Here is an 18,016-nt window from a genome sequence, read left to right on the forward strand (position 1 = left end):
CTGCTTGTCTGCTAAATGTGTAGATAGGCAACAGTGTAGTGTTCATGTGTTGTTTCTGCTGCCTGCAAGTTATTGCAGTTTTAAATAAAAAAATGTTTTTAATTAGTCCTTCATGTTATTGGTCCAGTCAAAATCTGAGTGCTTTTAATGCTGCTCTACTGAAAAACCTCATAAAATATTGTATGATTACATTTAATAAGAGCTATTACTGTATGACTGTGTGGCCACTGTGCTGAAGACACAAACACATATTTCTACAATACTAAACATTAGTTTTCCAATAGAAACCTCAGCCAATACAGATTTTAATATAAGTTTAATATAGTTACTCCGAGAATTTGAAATGTCTGTTTTCCCTCTGATATGTTGCTGTTATTATTACGTTGGCAATGTGGTGTGTGTGTGTGTGTGTGTGTGTGTGTGTGTGTGTGTGTGTGTGTGTGTGTGTAAGAGTGTGTGTGTGTGTGTGTGTGTGTGTGTGTGTGTGTGTGTGTGTGTGTGTGTGTGTGTGTGTGTGTGTGTGGTGGTGTTTGTATGTGTACAAGCACTACAAGTGTAAATGAAAGACAGTGATGTATGATGATAAAGCAAGATGTGTTCAAAAACACAGAAGAAAGAGTAAACGAGAGAAATAGAAGATAAAACTTGAGAAAAAGATAGAGCATTTTGTAGAAACAGACCAAAATAGAAAGAAACAGAGAAAGTGGGAGATGATTTCATGCGTATATGTTCAATCTTAACCGCAGAGGGCTGCGTTTCCAAGGATGTGGATGGCTGTGGTTAGGATGAAAGAGAAGGAAGCCAAGTGGCCCTGAAGGAGTTCTCCCAGGATCTGTAGGGTACACGCACACACAAACACACACACATACGCACAAAGTCAACATGTATGTAAATGAGCGGCTATCCAGATCTGGTGAACAGATGTAGTTAATTATTTCCATCCCTCTCAACAGGCTATGAGCAACTCTCGGAGAAATCAACTTACACTGCACACATCATAGAGCTTTTCTTTCTTTCCTTCCTTCCTTCATTCTCTTCTCAGCAGACATTCCAGAGAGGTTAATAATCGCAATGATAGGTCAGCTACAGATGTTTGTAGGAGATTACATCTCCTCTGACGTGATGTAACATGCATGCGCGTCTCGCTTTCTATCTTTTTCTTCTATCTATCTTTTATGTCTTATATTATACTGTACAGATACATGAAAAGAGTGATCCATGTGTGACATTTCTACTTAAAAATTGTTTATTTTGTTATTTAAAACTTTATATTGTTGTTTTTTTGTTTATCTAGGATAAGTGTCAGGGAACCCTCTGACCTTCACCTGCATAATATCACTCATAATGTCCAAAAAGAGATGCATGATAACTGCAGAAAGGGGCAACACAACCACAATGAGACACACAGTGACCACAAAGAGACACAAGACTACAACAAAAAGAGGCTAAACAACAAGACTGTGTGTCTTGCTCCTATGTGAGAGAGTTTATGGGACCGGTTCTATGTCTGTGCCCAGGGGCCCTTTGTCTGATGTTTAATCCGCTCATGATTGAACAGCAATAGTCTGGTGGTATGCTAGTTTTGAAGGAATGTAGAGCTTGCATCCGGGAAGTAAATCCTCTTTGTATAGATACAGATTGAGAAGGAAAACAGTCTTGGCACAGCTGCAAAAATAGCCACGGTGCCACATGGATCAACTTTGAGCCAAAGCCAAACAAAACGATGTTTATGTAACTTGAGTGCATCGCCGTGAGAATCAAGTCAAAGTGACTCATCACTTGTGACGGATTGATTTGCTTTTGCTGCAGTGCGGTAAAACAACCTGACCCGCTATGTTAATTTCGATTCACCATTTAAACTCTCTTCAGTCTGACCTGTGTGACCCTTTGAGGTACTGCAATACACCCCCCTAATCCATGACCATGAAATCCTTACAGGTTTGTGGAGCACAGTAAAATATATACAGGACTCTATCCTTTTCCTCAAGGGAAACAAGAAGGTGGTGGTAATTTTACTCTAATCCCCAGGGACATTTGTAGGGTGTCCTTGGATTAATTCCACCTCAAAGGTCAAGGAGGATCACAACCTGGAATCAATTAACTTTCTTCACTACCAGTGACAGAGTTTAAAGATACTAGCTGGGTTTTATCTGACAGTAATTGAATATTAATAGAGTGTTTCTCTTGTTTTTGTGTTTGCGACAGTAGTCTCTTTTTTTGCCACTCATGGCTCGACTTTGTTCAGCTGGTTACAATCCAAAATCATCCATGTGAACAAAGACAGTGATTCAGTCAGTTCCAGGAAACTATAATTTGACTGGGCATTAAAGGTGAACAGCATTAGCTTAAATTGATTCAGCTTTTCATTTAGCATGGAGCTCTAGACTCCCCAAATTATTTGCAATTATCTTTTACAGGATGTTTTTTTCCATAGATTGTCTCCAGGAATTAGGATTTATGTACGCTGACAATAAATAAAGTCATTGTTTCATGGGTCAAAATTCATAATAACCTCAAATTTGTTTGGAAGCAGAATCATTCATTTTGGAGACACAATGGGAACACAAACACAATAATACTGACGGGAAAAAACACACTGAAGAAAATAAGAACAATCTAGTTCTGTAAAGTGCATCAGTAAAGTGGCTCTTAGGCTGAAAGTGTATAATAAAAACCAATTGTAGCTTAAAAAACAGAAGTAAGCCTCCACTTCCTCTCAGCTTATACAATGCAAGTGTATGTGAAGCAGTTGGCAATTTGTTTAATTGTATTGGACATCAACCAGGTGCATGTATGGGATAAACCATAGATGATTAGTTACTTGTTGCAGCACGTATACTTCCATTAGAAGTGTATTTGGCCTTGTGAGGAACAGAGTCCGGCTCTGTGAAACAAAAATAAAAAGATCACATCCAAGGTAGAAGGAGGAAAAGAGGCCTTTTCAATTGGTTGGTTCTCATATTGGAGCAAATATACTGACTCAGACTGATAACATGGAGAAGATCAGTGTGTGACCAGTGAGGGCAAGAACAATTTGTTTCAATACAACTTTATCAGTATTTAAAATATATCATCAACGCATACTTCTTGACCTTCATTGTCCGTTAAACCTTCTCCTTCTTCTTTTGGAACTGCAGGAACACCATAAAAATGGCCATAAAGTGCCATAAAATGAATATATTTTCTTCCTGACTTCCTGAACAAGGAAAGGTATGAAAACATTACTTTATCCAAGAGATCTGCACTGGAAAATCTCAACAATCAAGGGCTTAAAAAATCTAACGTCCAAAGAATTTGTCCCTGCATACACTCGTTATTAAACATGCACAAACACACACACACACACACACACACACACACACACACACACACACACACACACACACACACACACACACACATGGCAAAAGGTGACATGATATGATGCAAAATGGTCCAAAATGCTGTCATATTTTTAGATTATGCAAAACAAAAGAACAGCGTCATTTACTCCAGTCAAATCTGATACATGACATTACAATACAACACAGTGTGTCCATTCATTGTGTTCTCATCATTCATTGGGTTCACGCTTGAAGTAATTGAAGATCTAAACACCCTTCAAAGTTTAGGATTTGTTCCAAATGAGTGAAGAAATTGTTTAGAAAATGGGTACAGATGTTCTCACACACATGGCTTTCGTTGATAATTCTTAAATGCAAGGATACTGAAAACACAGACACAGCTGTCCAGTATCTGTTTGTTTTTTTTGTCTGGGAGAACTATGGACAGTGGTGAGTCAGAGGAGTCCCACCGGAGGGGGTCTGATGCCTCTGGTCTGCCCACTGACACACCAAGGAACACTGCTCTGGATTCTCCACAGAGGTCTAACGAATGACATCACACTCACAGTTTGCCAAAAGCACTTCTCAATTTCTCAGTGAGTTATGTTTTAGGTAGTGCACTAAATTCAGATTTGATGGTGCAAAATATTTATACAGAATGTCAACTCAGCAATATGAAGTCTGATCCAATAATGAGGAGTTGTATCTTAAGTTTCACGTTTCCATCCCTCTGGTGAAATGACTTAACGGTAATCATAACATCTCATACAGTTTCATCTCTTGTTTTCTATTGTACCTTCGAATACTAAGGGAAAGCTTTCTCACAGACACAAAAATACTATTAGAGAAGTACACAAAAGATTCAGACCGGGATTCAATAAAAAAGCTGGTTTCCAGGTTTTAAGAGCCTTTAAACATCTGTTTATAAACTCCCTCCAGACGCCTTGTCTGAAGGACAAAGTCTTTGAAAAGAAACGTTGGAACAGCAGATTTTGAGCATGGAAAAAGAACACTGCACTGTGTGTGTGTGCGTGTGTGTGTGTGTGCGTGTGTGTGTGTGTGTGTGCGTGTGTGTGTGTGTGTGTGTGTGTGTGTGTGTGTGTGTGTGTGTGTGTGTGTGTGTGTGTGTGTGTGTGGAGGGGGGTAATTAAGACATTTTAAACAGTAAAATCCCAACAACCAACCACACATGAAAGAGAGGAACCTGGAGGTGGTCGAGGTTGTGAAAAAAAATACCCCCAATCACCATTTGTGATGAACAATACAGCAGTAAGCCTGTTTTGTGCACAAGCTAGTAAGCTAACAAACACATGTGGGACATACACTCACACAACGTGACACTCGTGGTTGCTTTGGTTCTCAAGCTACTCTTAGAGTTCAGAAGATAAGAGTAGCAGCAGATCAGCATGCTGTTTGGATAAAAAACGGCTTTCAGGACGAATCTCAAACTATAGGTACAGCCATACTTTGACATACATGCTAACGTCGGCATGCTAATGGTATAACAATGATAAAGATGCCATGCAGGTGTATAGGAGGTATAATGTTCACCATCTTAGTTTGGCGTGTAACAGGCTAACATGTGGCACTAAATACAAAGTAAAGCTGAGGCTGATGTCAATGTCATTAGTTTTGCAGCTATTTACTCGTGAATTCAAAAATTGGCAGACGAATAGTAAAAGGATCTCTTTAGTTGCTCCCGTAAAAAGGGCATGAATAACAAACAGACCCAAATTGAGCTCCATAAAGCCGTGCCACTACATGCACATACACATCATCTGTTCAACATGCTGTATGAATGTCCCAGTCCTCAACCCTGCTAACTGCCCCTCGTGACAGATTCAACAAGCATCATCAACATCTGCTGCAAATTGTTAAACTTCACAGCTCTGCAAGAAACTCATGTGAATTCACGAATCTCATGTCAGCAATTTTGGGTGAAAATAAAACATAGTCATCAGATTTAATCAGGTTAACTGAGGTGAAAAGGTAAAGCAACATCAGAAAATGTGTATTTAGGGATTACAATTGTACAGTGTATGCATTTCAATGACTGGCTGATTAAGAAACAAATATTAACCTGAAGCAAAAACACTTTCAGGGTCCTTCTATTATTCCCACATACGTTTGCATAGGGTTGTCTAACCCAAAATAGCTATTCAACTGTGCTTTGTGCTTTATTTAGCCAAAAGTGGTAATACTAGGGGCACACGAAGGGGCATATTTTCAACACAAGGTAAGCAGGAGTCTGCCAGGATTCAGAACTTAGCATATTGACTTTTGGAACGGATTAAATGTTAATTTTGGAAACTTCCCCAAAAGAATATTCAACCCAAAGGCCTGGGAGATTTGTTCGGCTTTAACAATGGGTGGTAATATTAGGTCTACATAATGAATAGGTTTAATAAAAGACTTTCAGTTTTTCAAAAGTCTTTTTAAAGTAATTCTTTACAAGGAGGATCTCTCTTGCATTTCCTGCCTTCATTCTGATGGAGTTTTTGCCAAACATTAAAAAACAAAATGAGCCATTATAACAGACGCCAATCTATGAATAGAGTGTCAAACTAAATTGCAATCACTGGAAGATCAATTTTTGGTGTGTTAGTCAGTTGTTGACTTTGCGCACAAATACATTGCATAATCTTCTCTGCCACAACAACCAAATTGCATGGGAGTGTATCCTCAGCTGGTCCAGGTTAAGGGGAATTGAAGTTGCATAATAGCAAAAGGCATTACTGTAATGATGCCAGCTGAACTCAGCAAGATCATGTAAACATGCAAGCCAATGCAAACATTAACACTCAATCAATGCATGTGTTGTATGCATATTCATTTACATGCCTTTCTTCCTGCACATGATGATCCACTCATCTTCAAAACATTGTAAACGCACTCTGGACCAAATGTTAAGCCCTATGGTTTTGTGAACTTTTGTCGACAAAAAAATAAGTAACTCTGAAAACAACCTTTGAAGAGAAGGGTAATTTGTGCACCAGACAGTAAACCCAAGGTAAATCAGGGAAGTAGAATACAGTTTAGCCTCCCATAATTCATCACAAACAGAGATTCAAGGCTGACCGTACTATTAAGGAGAAGGTGCTTCTTGCTTTTCAGCACCCAGCCTTTCAAAAAATAAATATAGTTCCATGTCTGCTTTTACTTATGATAATGTTAAATGAAAAAAACTTAAAGGGATTTCTATCTTGTTCCTACACATTGTATGCGTAGTACACACATATTGGGTTGCACACACATACATTGCTGCGATAAAACATCCCTGCAGCTGTTTCTGTTGCAGAAAGTGAGTAATGGGTCGTGCCAGCTCCCAGAGTGCACTGTGGGGAGGAAGTGAACAGGAGAACAGCAGTGTTGCATCATCACCACCCCATTCACCTTGGATTCAGGTCAGATGAATCCAATTAAATGTTAGTACTTCCATGCAGCGTGTTCAGGGTCAGCTGACCTTTGATGCTGGTCTCTGTTGGCAGTGCAGGACACATGTTGAGCAGTAACGTGTACAGTAAGACCACAGTTAATTACTATGTCACGCCACCTGCTGGACAGTCACTGCAAGTGTAGGTTTGGGATATTTGTTTGGGTTGTTTTAAACTCCTACATATTTTGTATATTATCAACTCGTAACTTTAAGAAACAACAGCTAAACGTTGATTTATTTATAGATAAGTCATGTGAAAATACTGGAGGACTTCACCTGACGTTATTAGGGACGTAAAGCTATGACTGTGTTGCTAAGGAAAACACAACAAGCCGTCCAGCCAAAGAGAAGTCTGTGATTGAGTTTCTGCAAACACGAACTACTCAATGCGAGTGTAGGTCTTGAAGTTAATAGGACTGAGGGACGGAGTCGTGAAGACGAGGGCGAGGAGTCAAGACATTCAAAAGTAAGACTTTTGCACAACTCATTATTTCTTTTGTCCAAGCAGATACGAACACCGACACAAACTCAGTGACGTTACATGCAAATGAAAGTCGTAAAAGCTCGCGCGTAAAGGTTTCAACTCACGGCTTGTGCACACGTCCCAACTGTAGGACACACACCCGCCAAGAGAAATGTCACACAACATTTTACAGGTGACTGTTTAGGGCTTTTAAATGTGTGAAAGTGCTCGCCAGTTTCGCTGTCTCTGCTTCAAAGACACTTCGAACATTAAAGCTATGTGTGTTAGGCCCCCGATAAAGGCCGCAATATAACAAACGACACATTTGATGTTGGCCCAACATGGGTTTGTTTCTTTTCCAACTCGAATGTTTCTCATTAAAAGGAAAAAAAGGAGCACAACGCTATGTATTTAGTGATACCCGTTTTTTTTTACTCTTCCTGTAGTTCATCGTCATATCATTATTATTATTTATTATGGGTTTCTGTTTCATGCAAAGAAGACTTCAATCCCTAAAATTCCACTTTAAATGTACCTATACTCTCATGTACCAGTGTGCCTTGCTAGTATTTTCGGTTTGCTAATATTTCCAGGATGTTGAGTGGCAGCACCTTTTGCTTCAAATGACCTCTCCTGATTTTTTTGAGCTCACCTCTGATACAATTACAGAGAGAGTACAATTTTGCAAGATACCCATAATGCATTGCCTATTGCTGATATTTGTTTAGTGTCCTCGCATCGCTCTTTCTCTCCTCTTGCTGTTCATCTTCCTCCAATCATCGACCCCTCTATGTGGTTATATAAGATTGGTTGATCGACTGTATCTTTCTCTATGTTTTGCATTAGTGAGTCTATTTGAGGAGCAGCAGGATAGTAGGAATCCCAATGGAGGAGGAGTGGAGATGGAAGAACAAGAGGAGGAGGAAAGGGGGATGGAGGAAAACCCTCTCGTGGCTCTTGCACCTGATGCTGCACTCCCAGAGGAGCAACCCTCTGCTGGTACTGATGTCACTGCTAGCCCTGCTTTCCAGTGCCTAGATGAGGTAAGACTCATGCATGTTGATAAAGGATCACATTTCTTGTGAGTGGCATTTCGGAGGTTTAATAGACATTTGAAAGTTGCAGAGACATTATTTACTCAAAAAAACAACTAAATATTTTTATTTTTCCAGCTGGCACTGGCTTTGTGTGCCTCACAACGTTTCCTTTAAAGCTTAATGTTTCAATAAAAGTGAAGACTTGGAAATTGAAATTATCATGTGGATGAGCACAATACGGTTTTATTAACTTGATTGTCACATACAGTAAACAGACATTAAAGTCACAGGCCCACAATTTGGTCATTCATCTTCTCTGATGTCGATATGAACTCATTCTTTGAGTCGTTTTATTGAGTCAGCACCTCATTAACCCATTTATTATGGGCCTCATCCCTCAATTTTTACAGGCGTCCAATAGCCCACACCTCTGGGATTTATCCTCCTGGATACTCATTCTAAATGTGTATACATCTTTGTATACATTCATTAAGACGCTTGCATAAAGATGAATGGACATCGATTTGGTTGCAACCTACCAAACACTGCAATGTACACAGCCGTGTAGTTAGAACTTTATTATTTTTTTATATAAAAAGTGCATATCTTTTGGCATGACAGTGGAATATGAATGATATAAAAGATCAATAATGTACACACAAAGCTCCAAATACACACATAATTACTATAAATGGTCACAATAATGCACACTTTATCATTGCTCAAATGTCAACACATTAGACCTTGTACTTTATGACCTATGTATTATATAAAAGCTATCATACCTCACAAAATAAAATAAATACTGTACACGTCCTTAAAGTGAAACATTTCTTTCCCCATCCTTCTCCTTCACAGTGTGTATAGAATGGATTAAATGATGCTATACAGTTTTCTAACATTAGGCGGCAGTATTGTACAAGTGGTGATTCAGGGATGGGTTTTTTTCAACATGTGAAAACTGGTGTATGACGTCCAGAGATGAGCAGTAGTTCAATGCCGCTAGAGATAATGGTCGAAATACAATTGGAACAGTTTTTCTTGCAGCAGTGTCCGGCTGCTGTCAAGAAGAATTTACTCGAGCATCAATAATGCAGAATGTAGTTGGAAATGATCCAATAGAAATGTATCTCAGTCTGGATATTCATACTGGGATGTTTTATATTGTATAGGATGACAGTATTTTAGCAAAGTGCCCCAGTGTAATTAAACAAACGACTCAGAAGCTGTTACTAGTGAGCTGCTGCCCAAAGTGTGTAGTATATCACCTCCGGTAGTTATTATTTTGAACGGTTTGACTCTGACCCCAGCATGAAGTCGTTTACAATGAATTTCAGAGCCACTCAAAACTGTATCATCAGCTCTCATATCCCTCACTTGAGTGGCTGCTGTTAATTATGAAACCATTTAGAGCGGAGAAAATGACAGCTCATTAGTTTTTACTACTACTGTGTGCTGTGCTGTGTCTCAGCAGGGTTTATAGCAGGAGGCAGCAGGACACCAAGTGGAGAAATGGCAGAGAAACAGTGAAAAATCTTTCACAGTAACCCTCCGTATAATATTATAGCCCCTGCAGGAGGCTGGCTTTTACACTGCATGTGTTTCTTTTTTTATTATTAGTCCATCATCATTCATAGTCCATTGTCCTTTAGTATCATCATTTTAATCCAACATTTTGAAGGCCACACTCACTGCAGTGGGAAAAAGTAATAGCACAGTTACATTGTTTTCTCAATTATTTTGGTGGCGACTGCATTCAAACGTTCTAAAGGGCTTAAAGTCGTTTTCGGTGTACTTGTGTGCATGTGTAAATGTGTGCAAATGCTCGACTATTCTCATGTGTATGAGTTTCTGAGTCTACATTTTCTGACCGCCTTTGTTTGTGTTCATCCATCTATCTGTTTGTCTGACTATATTAATATTCACCTGTCCTCTTAAGGAGCATAGTTCTTGGGCCGCATCATCATCTTGACAGTTTTGAAGGCCTGCCTGTAGTTAGTCGGGTAGTACTCTGTCGACATGTTGTGCCACGTTCCCCAGAAGATCCCGTTCCTCACTCCCTTGTATCTCTTGTGATAGTACTTCCCGTTGAGGTTGGCGGACATGCAGGCATCAAACCACCAGCCGGAGCTGTAGTAGGTGCCGCAGTTTCCGGAGGGGTACATGTCGTTGTCTCGGTCGGGCGTGGAGAAAAACTTCTGGTCATGGTTGAAGTGCTTGTTGAAACTTATGGCGTTCCCAGCTGTCCCGCTACAATAACACATGGATATATAGATATAAAAAATGTATTCCTACTTCTGAATATTTGATCACTCATGCATCCACACACAGAATCTCATATTTTACCTGTATCCACTGACAGACAGCCGGTAGCGAAGGAATTCATTGGCCACATAGAACTGGTCGAACTTTGCATACTCCCGAACCCCCTCGAAGTCCTCCAGCTCAATGCGCAGGACCATGTCTTTGGCTTTTGTCATCAAGTGGATGTGGTCATTGCCCAGCCAGAACTCACTTCTACAGCAGAGGGAGGAGGGGACAGGACAAAGTCAAACGAGAGATTAATAACAAGCTCACATGCTTGTATACTTGATGAGAAAGTGGTTACAGTTACTCCATCTAAATTAATTTATCACCAGAGGGGAGGAGAGGACAGCAGCAGATGCAAGGGGAGAGTGGTGTGTCAGTAAAAGAAGGATGAGAGAAGACATTATTCTTTCAGTGGAAGGTTACACAAGATCTGGAGGCGGGCTTATCAAGAGGTAATTATTGGGTAATTCCTACTGAAGTAGAAAGGAGAATAGAGAACAATTTGCTTGGGTTTATTTATTTTTCTTAAAGATGTACTCTGGTGTTTTTGTATTTCCCTTCCATAAATGTGGGAGACTTACAAGAAACAAATAAAAACATGACCTTCACATTTTCTCAGACTTTAAGTTTTCCAGTTCCTCACATTAACCGCCCTGCAATGTGACCGTTTTGTGGTCATATTTCAACTCTACCACCTTCTACCTACTGTATGTGGTATTTGAGCCTCCTATTGTTTATAAAAATATAATAAAGTTCAGCTTTAGCTTTTTCCATTAAAGTTTGTAAAATACCTACAACCACCTTCACATTTTTTCATAAAGAATCAGACCAAAAATATACCAGTGTAGATTGTACAGACTCATTACCTTAGGTTCCCGAAGCCTTTCTTATACTCGGCCCAGGTGCGGTTGAAGCTGACAGACCCATCGAGCCGTTGCTGTATCAAGGTCCATCCACCTCCAAAGGACTCCATGTCACAGAAGACCTCAAATGTGCCGTTGCGGGGATCAGGGGTCACCCGATACACACCGTTCTTGCTCGCCTCCAGCACATTGTAGTCTGAACAATCCCGAGGAGCTAAGATGACTGCTGGGAGAAACAGGCAAAGTGAGGGGGTAGAGAAAAAGAGAGCTGTTTTAATGAGATGTTACAGGATGATATTAAATAGTCTTTTCACTTTTCTCTGCCCAACCAAGAGACAGTACTAGAAACAGCTCCTGAGGCTGACAAAGAGTGAAGAAAGGAAAAGAAAATGTGTTAAATTAGCAGGAAATCCAGCTTTAACCAAGTTCCCATTCCTGCATACATTTCCGGGGCAGTGTATTCAAGCACAAAACAGTTCAGCATGTTCCATAACCAACGTGTCACCAGGTTATTCCCCAGCTCCACGTGTGGATCGAACTGAAGTTCAACACGTCATCAAGCATAAAACCCAGTTTAGTCTACTATCTTTCAGTCAGCAGAACGCTCTAAGCCATGCTCTGCTTCTCAACATGATGCTCCCCTTTCTGGAAATCACAAGCAGGACTCCAACATCAAAGAAAGTAAACGAAAGACTAAGGGCCACTGCTGAAGGATAAAAGTCAGTGACCTTCCCCTGTGCTGCACCACAGGCCCAGTCCATACAGCTCCACCACTTTATAAGATTTCTTCCCCCATATTTTTATACCTGCCCACTTATTTTTCAAACTCTTGCTCCTGTCCCCTGTGTCGCGCTGCAGGCTGCTGACCCCATCCGAAACCAAGGACCAAAGGCTGCTGTCAGTTAGCATTTGGGATTTGAAAGGAACAGATTTGTCAAAAACGTGGGAAAGTGTAAAACTGGATTAGAGAGGCGTACCCCCTCCCCACACGTTCGGCACCTGGGGTCTAAATCATCCTGACATTGGGCAGGCAGCATGTGGACTCCTGCTGAGTCTGTTTGACGCAGTCTTTTGCTGATACAGTTTTGTCATACTGTTAAATCAGTGGAGTGGCTTGGTAGATTATTAGAAAGCAAAGGCAGTGGGGAACCATAATTACAGAGGGCCAGACGTCAGGTGTCTTGAAGTGCGGGGAGGGGTGAGCACTAATGCTACTTACTGTCACTGTTAGTACAAAGTCAGTTTGGGGTTTTCTTCTCTCGTGATTCTCTGATGATTTGGTTGCGATTTTTGGTTGCTTTGCCTTTGCAGCCATCTTCTAAATGTCCCTGTCAAAATACGCAGAACGGTGTGTGTGCAAAATGGCTGCAGACGGGAGATCAGTCCATGTGGAGAGCAGTGTGGGAGACAAGCGTGAAGTTAAAAAGTTTATCCCTGTCACGTCAACGGCTCTGTCTGCACTTCAACAGCGTTGTCTTGTAAATTCTCCCAACGTCTCCTTCACTTGAAGTGACTGTAGTTCCTTCACTTCACATCTCGCTCTCCTTATTTGTCGTCATCTGTTTGGGCAGCTGGTATTCTCAGGCAGACAAGAGCCATCTCATTTGACTTCCTCTGGCACCGAGCCTGCCCTAAATAACTCTAATATCAGCCACTTACTGATGCTTTGACTGCTCTCATTCTTGCTTACCAACTTCCATAAACAACGGTAGCCTGCTCTCTTAAAGGCTGACAGCTGACATGCTTTCATAGACGACTCCCTGACCAAGCCTACCGCATTGTGTGTTTGGCTGACTGCACACAGATACATGATTGGCGTGAGAGGAAGACAACCGTGTTGTCAAGGAACCATACTCAACCAGTGACAACCAGTCAGCTAAGATTAGCACCTGTAATGGAAGGAAATGTGTATACAAAGTGATAGTATAATCTTCCCCAACGATAGCAGCTTAAATAGACGACTGTCTGTTTTGACAGAAAGAAATTCTCATCAAAAAGCAACACCCTTCCTTTGAGGAAGTTGTATGTCATCACATTTCAGACAAGCAGTTCCTGACAGCGTAGCGGACCGGGCATCCAATTCTTTGTTTATAATTGAGTTAATGTAGCTGAACAGAAACATGAATTACTCTCCAGTCACCTCAAGGCCCGTATAAGTCTTACAGGAGGAGTGAGAGTGAAGATTAGTGCTTGCAGCAGGGCAAAGTGGGTGAAATGAATGCTCACAGCAGTGAGCTGTGAGTGATAACAGCATCTTGACAAACGAACCGTTAGTCTTGCTTGAAGGTGATATTGCAATTATACATTGGCCTAAAATGTCTGGGTAATGTCTGTTTTATTAGCTCTTTCCTCATCAGCTGCTGTATTTTTGAGCTTGGAACAAATATGTTTTGGGATGAAAAATATGCCTTTTTTTAAACCCTCTTTGAGTGTAAATGTTGTTTGAACCGGGTAGTGTCGGCTAATGAGCCGTATGCCAGTGTGGCTGGATTATAAATCCCTGTGCCTGTGTGAGTGGTTATTAACATTTGCTTGCCAAGGCGCCATCACTACAACTCCTATCTGGATGAAAATACACATCTGTCTCATATAATATCTCCTGGAAATATTATCTTGATATGATCTTCAGACGACGTTGTCACCTTAGGTCTGCTTGCTTTGGATGAAAACTGACTTTTAAATTAGGTTTGTGCAATGCTACACTGATTTACCTCCAACTTGGCAGGGAAATCATTTAATCATGATTTGCTTCACTAAGCACTTCTGACTTCAGTGTCCATCGCATGAACTGTGGAGGGACACATCCATTAAGCATCTGCTGTGGCAATTTTAGGATTACGTGACTTCACATTGTAAATAAAATAGGATTGGTGTGACGTGAGTGGCATGAGGAAAACCTCTCAAAAAGATCTGAAGTGCTAATTTCATATCAATTGTTAATCAAAACAGCCATTACTGCAACTGTTTACTCATGTTGCGAAACTGCAAAGGTCTTATCATTACAGAACGTTTATTTCCATGGTAACAACAGCTGTCTCTTGTCTTTCTTTTTTTTGGATGAACGTCAGACACCATCAGGCACGATTTCCTAATTTGCGGCGGAATAATTTGCCAGCGCTTGAGTGTAACATGACAGATTGATGTACAAAGACAAGTGTTACTGACCCTGCGTGCCATCCGTGACGAATGTTGGGGAAACCGCCCACATTACTTCTTGTGTTGTTGTCAAGAGATAATGAGAGCTCGTTACTTAATGCCGGAATGAGCACTCAAGAGCATGACCTCCAGAGGAAGCGAGAGGTAGGGGGAGAGGCAAGCTCTTTTAAAAGGGGATTAAAAGAGAGAGGGAGACAGGGAAGCCAAGAGAAGAAGTGAAAACGAGTGGAGATGAAGGAGAGATGCCGAGCAGGTAAACTGAGGGTAGACATTTGAGGGAGAGAGGACAGCCTTGGAAGGGGAGCTTGAAGGAGAAAGTGGCAAGTTTTTGGGGAGAGAAAGCTGGGATTCCCTTCACACCACTGTCCCAGCTAATCTACTTAGAAATAAGCTCACATCTGTTTTCGACATAAAAGCCACAATATGGTGTCACATTCACATTCACTCATGCAATACTGGGATATTATTCAGTTTCAGTCTGAAAAGAGGGCCGCATTTCAACTGTGCCCTCATCCAAATAAGCTTTTCCATCAATGCAAAGCGGAATGTTTGGTATGCTCGGCTAGTTTGCGATCCCTCCTGGTACCATTTTATACATTCTCCATGATGGCGTTCCACTCCCATTAATCGCTGGGCTTCCTCTTCATAGAACTGAACCTGAATCGTCAAACTGTTGCCCTTTTTCAAAGTTCACACGATGTAGTAGCGTAGGCGCCAAGTATCTGTCTCTCTTGCTCCCTCCCGCCCCCCCTTCTCTGAGTTTCTGCGTATGGATAGTAGTGGAATGTCATGGCACTTGAATTTGTTATATAAGAGATAATTAGAATCCTCACTTTCCCCCTACTTGTCATATTGCTTCACTCATGTACAGTATGACCTCAGCCTCAAGCTATTTTGGTGTGGTCATTTTTGTTATGGCTGCACTTAGCCGAATGAGGCTTTGTAACCGTAATGTAGTGGACATGGGAAGCTTTTGCAGACCATTCTTTAGCAAAGTGTGACGTTGATGGAAAATTCCTCTTCTCATGATTTTTACATAATCTTTTTCACATCGGTAACAGAGAGCACATTTCGCAACCAGTTGTCAATGTCCTTGTCAGCCTGGAAGATTTCATTCCTCATTTCCCAGAAAGCAAGGTCTCAATGGGTGAAGGTGACCACCCAGAGTCGGGTTGCTTATAGTGATTACAAGTCGCCATGGCCACTTGGGCATGATTGGATAGATCCCATGCCAGGAAATTTACCTCACTTTAACCTCAAACTGCTGGACGTGTATGGTGCGCCGACATTACCATATCAACATCTGGTGATTTTGAGATAGTAGAAGAGAATAGAAGAGAAGAGATAGAAGAGAGAGAGAGGTCTTCTTGATCATGCTCGGAATGATTGCAAAAGTAGAAAAGATGGATGGAATGGAATATAAAACAATAGAATATTGTATTATAAAACAGAGGGGGGGTTTCAGTCAAAAGAGAATACATGTATAGTAAATAGCTGAGGAGATGGAGAGGTTTTTCAGAGTCAGTGTCGAACAGCAAAAGACGGTTTGCAGCATTCCATAAAGCAAAAAAAAAGCTATATGGAGAGAGAGAATGCTTCCAAAGTACTCTCAGTGAGAGCAGGCTTACACTGGGGGGTGTTCTGCACTGCACACTGGTTCGTGCACGTGGAGCTGAGTTTGTTCACCACTCCTGTGATGTTCTCCACCCGCCTATCCACCATAGCCTGCACATTGTCCATGTTGAGCAGATTGAGCCCCTCGAGACGCCCCTGCACAGACGAGATCTGGTTCCTCGCGTTGCGCAAGCTGGCTGACATCCTATTCAGCTTCACCTGGGAAGGGCCAGAGGAAGGAAATTATTCCCCTGCACAGAATACAAAGCAGGTGGATTACTGAAGTCACCAGCCCCCTTCATTGTTTCACCAGCCAATTTGAATTTTAGAATAGAAGTGCGTCTGCGCGCTGGTTGGACGTCTGCCAAAGTGCCTGTGAGAGTCAACAAACTTTGCGGCCGTTTGGCTGGTGTCTCACGCCGACACCGTGTTTACAGTACCAGGAATTTTCCCTGGTGGATTGGTGCCATGCAGGACTTTACATGTCTTTTAACATCTTGCCGGCTTTACATTCCAGCTGAGTACATTTGACTGGGAAAATGTATGTTGATAAAGCACACTCTAGTTCAGTTTGTTCAGGTCAGTGTCACTAAAACCTTCACAAGCCTGACAGTGACACTGGCTTATAGGAAATGACATGGCTTTGATGGAAATACAGAATTGGTGCAGTGCCCCTATTGCACTGTTTAGTACAGACCTCTAAATAATGTGCTTCTGGCACAGAATGTGTACTGACTTAAACAGTTTGAACAATGATTAAACTATTACGATATATGTGAATTTAGATTAGGCTGACAAAACATACACTCAAATTGTACTGACATCATTCATGAGAAATTCAAAGAAAGATTTTCTGAATATACATACTGGCGCTATATACCCAGAGGTTTTACCTTGTCTATTTGTAAAAAAGAAAAAAAAAGAAAAGGGAAAGAAAGCACTCATTCCTTGGTGAAGTGCTGCATTTTCCAATTAAAAGTGTTAAAAAAGTGTCTCTTTTTTCGTGAGACTGAACTGCGCCTCTTACCTGCATCTCCTGCATACTGCTCGGGCTCGGTGCAATTTTCCCCAAAATAGAACCATGCCCCACTCCAGCAGCGTCCACAGTAGCTCCAGGGACCATCCCATCTCCCCTCTCCTCTTGGCTGGACCCACCTTGCACGTCCTGTACTGTCAGGTCCAGCCTCACTTCTCCCTCAGCATCCCTCTGAATGGGGACCTGCGTCTGTCCCTGGTCCGCTTGCTGATGTCCAAAAGCTCCATTGCCCCGTGCCCCACGGCACTCCTGGCACCCGCTTTTCAGCTTGTTGACCACCTCCTTCAGACTCTGCAGCTCCTTCATCGTCTTCTCCAGCAGCCTGAACTGCTTGGGCAGCTGGATGGTGAGGGGAGGCAGGGTGAGCTGGTAAGGGCAGTCCTCCCCCTCCTCTGCCCCGGCACCGGAGCTCCCACACTGGCCCGAGGGTCTCAGTTTAATGGGGCAGGAGGTGGGAGTCCCAGATTCAGATCCTGGAGCATAGGATCCTTTCGCATCCCATCTCTGGTGTGAGGGGAAGTCCGCCGCCCGGATGGTGCGCGGCACCAAGGTGGCTGTGAGCAGGAGACTGGCACAAACGCAAAGCACAATTGTCCTCATTTTTTTCCCCTTCTGTGTGAGATTTCTAAAAGAGAAATAAGTGCATGTAAAGTAAAAGTGTCTGCAACTGCCTCTGATATGAACTCAAAGTGTCTGAATGTGTATAGTGGTGTATGTCTGTGCCCGCGGCTGTGAGTGTATGTCCAGTGTCCTATTGGTTAAAGAGTGTGTGTGTGTA

At 41.8% G+C, this 18,016-nt stretch overlaps 2 protein-coding genes across 3 annotated transcripts in view; one reads left to right on the plus strand and one right to left on the minus strand.

The window, feature by feature from the left end:
• Positions 1-707: 707 nt before the first annotated feature.
• On the minus strand, positions 708-17,838 carry fgl2a (fibrinogen-like 2a; the record flags this gene model as incomplete). 2 transcript variants are annotated; one of them, XM_079235840.1, is made up of 6 exons in its annotated part: positions 708-832; positions 10,186-10,509; positions 10,606-10,776; positions 11,436-11,655; positions 16,217-16,421; positions 17,230-17,838. In XM_079235840.1, 5 exons carry the CDS (start codon positions 17,836-17,838, stop codon positions 10,194-10,196), a joined length of 1,521 nt encoding a protein of 506 aa, XP_079091966.1. In that variant the 3' UTR covers positions 708-832; positions 10,186-10,193. The 2 variants fall into 2 exon arrangements, with proteins under 2 accessions (XP_079091966.1, XP_079091965.1); XM_079235839.1 differs by lacking the exon at positions 708-832 and having other exon boundaries at positions 8,823-10,509.
• The window catches only part of ccdc146 (coiled-coil domain containing 146), a gene marked incomplete at both ends in the record, with an annotated part of 41,771 nt that continues 31,318 nt past the window's right edge, over positions 7,564-18,016 (plus strand). Inside the window, 2 exons of the mRNA XM_079236084.1 lie at positions 7,564-7,567; positions 8,069-8,265. Of these exons, the coding sequence (XP_079092210.1) occupies positions 7,564-7,567; positions 8,069-8,265 (201 nt within the window). The remainder of the gene's footprint in view (positions 7,568-8,068; positions 8,266-18,016) is intronic.

The sequence above is a fragment of the Taurulus bubalis genome, assembly GCF_910589615.1.
Source record: "Taurulus bubalis genome assembly, chromosome: 20".
Lineage (NCBI taxonomy): Eukaryota > Metazoa > Chordata > Actinopteri > Perciformes > Cottidae > Taurulus > Taurulus bubalis.